This window comes from Colletes gigas, unplaced genomic scaffold (genome assembly GCF_013123115.1).
Source record: "Colletes gigas isolate AHSC1104 unplaced genomic scaffold, ASM1312311v1 Colletes_gigas_Sc00019, whole genome shotgun sequence".
NCBI classification, from domain to species: domain Eukaryota; kingdom Metazoa; phylum Arthropoda; class Insecta; order Hymenoptera; family Colletidae; genus Colletes; species Colletes gigas.
Window position 1 is genome coordinate 3908390 of NW_025106648.1, and position 6000 is coordinate 3914389.

The window sequence follows — 6000 nt, forward strand, 5'->3', positions numbered from 1 at the left end:
TCGAATAATGTCGCGTTTGTACTCATTTTCTCTGGGGAAACTTCAATGATTCATTAATAATACTCTAGTGAAGGTGCACCGATAAAAATTGACAATTTTATTTTTATTAGAGAATGACAGATACAGAAATGTTTAAAATATATTTAAATCTACGCTTGTGTCAGACTGCATTATTCTTCTATTTGAATTTTTACTTTCTTGATATTTATTATTGAATTTTTAAAATTACTATTCTGAAAAAATTTTAAATGGAAGTTTAGCAGAATGTGAAGACTTTACATGAACAATGTGTAAAAGATGATATTGAGTAATACCAAATTTCAACAAAAATTTCTGGTGAAATTAACTACAGTTTGCAACAGCGAATCGTAGAGGAAATAAGTACTTTTGTTTATAGGGAACAACGTTCGAATAGAAAATTACAGATAATTACTCCTCATACGAAGCTGAAGTATGAAGATTGTGTAACATGTTTCAATCGTAAAACGCCAGGGTGAGAGATATGAAACTCGTTAGGTACATAAAATGCGTGAGAGAAACCTTGAGAAATTATTTAGAAAAATATCTACGCACCTGCAATCCTATGAAGAATCATAAATTATGAACGAGGATGAAACATTCTTTTGTGTACTTTTATTTTACTGAAGATAAGTATTCATATTACTTTTATGAGTGTATTTTTAAATAGTAAAATATTAATAAACCAGAAACTGGAACTGTTATAATCAAAAAAACAAAAATTACGCAGTAATAACTATTTTCTCAGTTAAAATGTTTTTAGTGACAAATAACGATTATAAGTGACCGAAATTCTTATTCATTATCGTTAACCATTATCGACAAGAGAAATTTATTTCGGTCGTTCGTAACAATTATCGACGAAGAATATTTATTTCAGTCACTCGTAACAATTATCGACGAAGAATGTTTATTTCATAACATTTTCACTAAATCGATTCGTTTTACGTTATTGTTTATCAATAATTTGAACCAAAAGTTGTAGTATTGGCAATAATAAAACATAAATCACAACACACAGCCAAAGATTTATTCATTCGTTGGTTATCGACAATGAAAACCATGATTATTTGTAGCCTAAATATTACAAATCGATGATTTTAATCATTCTTTTGTTTTGAGACTATATGATTATTATTCCTAACCTTTCTTTAATGATTTCTTAGATAGAAATTTGTAAGATAACCCTGTAGTAAACCATATAGGTGAAAGTAGTTAAATACGTGTGGTCTAGCTGGAACGAAAAATCGAAAAAGGTTTAACCTTTAACCGCAAAGGGTCAACCTTTCTGGTCCCCTATCACTGTCGGGACAAAATAATTATAGACTTCTTAAGATAATTAAATTTAAAGATGCTGTATTCTTAATACAATTTGTATGGAACATTTAATTTATGCTGTATGTGTAGATTATCAATCACCTCAAGAATACTGGGTTGTCTGCTAGCTATTGATTCATAAATTGAATAACTATAGACTTGTCGAACAAAAATGCATCGAACGTTTTTTATGGCTAGATTTATCACCATCTTCGTTCTGAATAATATATTCAATTTTATTTACTTGTGCAAAAAGAAAAACACTTTTTCAGTTTAAAATTATGGATCTGTCCTCTTCAGATAATTTTCTGAAAGAAATTCTTCTACTTTTACTGATATAAATTCTTGTTACTTTTACTTTCCTAGAAAGAACAGACTTCTGTTGATTTTCAAATCGAACTCTATGTTAGGGTTCTACTGTATATATAATTTTTGCAATATAATTGATTTATATACAGTTTTTTAAATTTTCTATACATATAATTATTATATAAAAAACATTGGCGATCCACATAATAATACAAGTCCAATTTAATTCCTATAAAATATAATATTTTACACATTATTAATGTTTTTGTTATTTGGTGTTGACATATCTAATATTTCTGAAGACTGTGACAAATCTAGTCACCGAAAGTGTTCAATACATTTGATTTGCTCAACAAAACTACGGCTTTTCAATTTATTAATCGTCCGGTTCGAGTAAATATTTTCAATACATTTTAAATTGCACATTTAATTAAAGGAGTAGAATTTGACAATACAGTGAATGGAATCAGAGAACAAATAAAATGGATTCGCTATATTGTTGCTCGAAGGTTCAATCGAACGCGTAAACATGTGGGAAGATAAAAGGTGCCACTTTCAATTGTTCGTGAATACGAATTCAAAAATGTATTTTTCGTTTTTTCAGTCCCGACAGTAAGTCCATCGACGCACGGCGTTTGACGAAATTGTTAAAAAATTGAAAGAATGACCGAGGTGTCGAAAATATCGGCACAATTGCCGCGCGTTTCAATCAAATAGTTATTTGACAGTTGAAAAACGATTGACCATTCATTTTTTATTTTATGACGTTCGAAAGAGAAAATTTTGTGACGCACATCACATAAATTTTTATAGAAAAGGGAGTATTTGAGGAAAACTACTTTCGAGTCTAACAAATCTAAAATTACATTAATTGTATAATTATGCACACTCCGATTACCAGTATTGCCATCGAAATTACTTTTTGAAGCGTAATATTTCGTATTAATTTCGTCCGAAGTATGACTATCGGTAATCAATACTATTCAAGTATCGATAGAATTATATTCTGACAGCGATCGGAGAACATCGATTACCTAAATTATTTTATTTCTGCTAAAAATGTTGCGTCAATCTGAACTTATAAGTAATTGACCGGGAAAAAATGAACGAGTCTATAATTTCGTATTTTCTGTTACATGGACATACTTACGCCTATTTGAAAATAAAAAGTAAACGTTACGTTCAAACCATTACTCGAAAACAGTTTAATTTTTATTTAATAAATATTTATAGATATTTTGTTTAATTCCTGAAGAAATCGATGCCTTGGCTTCAAAAAACCACCATTTTGTCAAAATTGTGGTATTCACGCCAATATAAACTACGATTTTAATGGTATAACGTGTTTAAGGGGAATAAAACAATCCTAATTGTGACAACCATGAGCAAGTTTTTTAACACACCATAGAAAATAATCAATAACTTTCCAAGTGACTTAATTTCAAGACAGTTGCTGTTTATTTTCATGAAAACTGGATCTACTTCTTTTTATATTAACACTATATTTACAAAAACCATCAATTCGATAGATTTCAGATTCCATATTTAAAGTTTCATAATTCATAAATACTATTTATTAGCAATTCATGTTGAATTTAATTGATGCAGTGATATGAATATACGAGGTGTTTAAAAGTAAGAGCCAAGATTCGAAAGGCTTATAGTATTCATCGAGCGAAGTAAAGTTGAAACCAATCCTTTGAATATCCTAAGAACATTCAAGACCGTCAGTTGTTTCGCGATACATTATAACTAAATAAAAAAATTGTCTCAAAAGTACATTAGTTCTACGTTGCCATCACAAGAGTATTATTTATATCGACAAAGGTTTGATTAATTTATTTACTTACTTTATTTTTATTCCGCGTTAAGCATGTTTCACTCCTCGTGATCATTACTACAAACCAACCAAATCTCAGACCTCACTCTTCAAACACCCTGAATGTCTCGATTAAAAGAAAACCCGCATTTAAATATAACCGTCAACGTAACGAGTTTCGATAAAAATATGTGCAATCAATGTCCGTAAATCTAGTGCTAAATCATCGAACCGATCACCCCAGAAATTGCGCTTCGAATAAAAATGTAACCCCTAAGTGAGTAAACTATTCTCTTTTATCTCCGTTGGGGCATTTTGTGCGCTATTTTATTCAAATTTTTGGGAAAAATTCCGGACGCCCGTGCTCGTTAAATCCCTCGCTCCGCCGTGGAATCCAACGTAAATAATAATAACTGTGTACAACTCACTTGGCTTATCCAGATCAGATAACTCCACCTGCGAATACACCGTGGCAATCCCCAGCACGAACACCATGGTCGTAGTTGCGACACTCCACTGGCACCTCCACCACATTTTGTCTCCCTTTCGCGCACTGCACACACCGTCTAACCCTCGACGTTGCCTCGACCGACCCAACCCCCTGCCGTCGCTCTTTCAGCGGTTACCTAGACTTACGACCGTCGTGAACCGGCACTAATTGCAGCCGGTGATGCTGCTGCCGATGCAGTCGGTGTTGTTGTTGTTGCTGTTGCCGATGTTGCTGCCGCTGGCGGTACTGCATTGCGCCGTCGTCGACATCGTTTCGCCGCTTCTGTGTCCTACCCGGTGATATCGTCGTTTCGGGAACGACCACTTGCTACCTGATCGCTTTAACTGCTCCTAGACGATTCAACGATAATCGTCCCACCGGTTGGCAGCGCGGCTGCTTTCGACGATTCGATGCCCCAATCCTTGCGTCGATCGCGAGCACCTCCTGAGGCTCGTTCTAATTACGACGTCAGGTGAGAGGACTGTCGACGGTACCTCAATTAATCCCGTTACGCGAGATTAATCGTGAAAGAAAGCACTTTCCGGAGATGGACTCCAGGTACTTCGCCCTGCGATTATTTCTAGCGATTGGCGTTAACACAGACACTCGATCCAAGCGTGTACGTTCACACCTCGGCGGTTAATTGTTTGGGACGATTGTGCGATACAGACGGTGAAACACTTTGGAAATTACAACACACGCGTCCTACTCGAGTCCAACATCAATGACAATTGATCCGTGTTGGGTCACGACTAGTACAAGAATGACGAGACACCGACGAACGTTGTTGCACACGCAAGAGAACACTGACTTCTTACGGATACGATTGACAAACTGCCCTCTGAACGGGGTGACGTTGAACATCCGATATTTTTCAGTAGAAAACGCACGCCTCCTTGGGGTGGACGTTGCACCCGTTCGAACTTTACTCGGCCACAAGCAACGCTCCGAACAGAGCTCCAGTTTACTGCACCACTAGTTCCGAATGAACTTACCGGTTTGACCCTATCTCACGACTCGTTACTCGCTCCTCCGGGGGAGCATGCACCGAAGGATACGCAGAATGATCATCCGCGGTGGACCACCGGTCGAAGTGATTAAATTTTCGCGTGTCGACGTTAATCAGTCAACGTGATTAGGCCCGGTATCGTAATTATTTTCCAGTCCGCCACCAACGGCGGCTAAGACGCATGCACTCTCGGTAAATTATTCAACGACACGGAATTCCACTTTTTTCTCTCGCCAAGTCAGGGGAGGATAGCGGTTCGATTGCATTCGCGTGCACCAAGCCGCAAGCACGTGTGTGGCCGCTCTCGGGATCCGCGAACCGAGTCACGCACGATTAACCGACTGTCAAGCCTTAACACCTTGTCAAGCGTATTCACCACGATACGACGCGCATCCCCCGAAACTGGAGGATCCTCTATCATTTCAGCCCGCACTGGTGATCGATCGTAACGGACGGATCATCGATCGGAGAACACGTATAGCGATAAGTAACAAATCGCATAAAAAGAAACGACGCTATTACGATTTGATTTTAATTCATAGATCGTTCGGAGCACCGTGATTACGATCGAAATCCAACCGACAACAAACCCCCCGCACAATAAAGCCACGTCGAGTCCTAACCCGTGGCGGCTCGGTACTGAAACCATCGAGTACCGCGAAGAACCGCCGCGAGTCGCTTCGGCTATCTTCGCGAACGCTCGGCCAGCGTCGGGCACGCTCGCTGTGTCCGTCTCTATCCGACGCAGCATTCGGTTCTCGTCGCTGGAACCGCGTTTACCTTTGCTTTCTGTCTGTTTTCTACGAATGCGAGCCTTGCCTTTTCCTCTCGCTTTCTCCGACGCGCACACCGCGCGGAGATCACTATGATTTACTGGCGCGGCTAATGAGTCGCTATAATCGTTGCGGCGCAGGCACCGTGCGTGCACGGAGAATTTTCAAAGGATCGACGAGCCGCGAGCAGACAGCGACTCGGACCGCGTCGGGTATCCCCCGCCCCTCTTGTTTTAATAAAGGGCGCGATATACCAACGGAACAT

The 6000-nt window shown here is 38.3% G+C and overlaps 1 protein-coding gene across 1 annotated transcript in view; it reads right to left on the bottom strand.

Moving 5' to 3' along the window:
• Positions 1-3958, bottom strand: part of LOC122400560 (hemicentin-1-like) — a 339168-nt gene extending 335210 nt beyond the window's left edge. The window contains exon 1 of the mRNA XM_043402083.1: positions 3892-3958. Coding sequence (XP_043258018.1) covers positions 3892-3958 — 67 coding nt within the window. The remainder of the gene's footprint in view (positions 1-3891) is intronic.
• Between the last annotated feature and the right edge of the window lie 2042 nt (positions 3959-6000).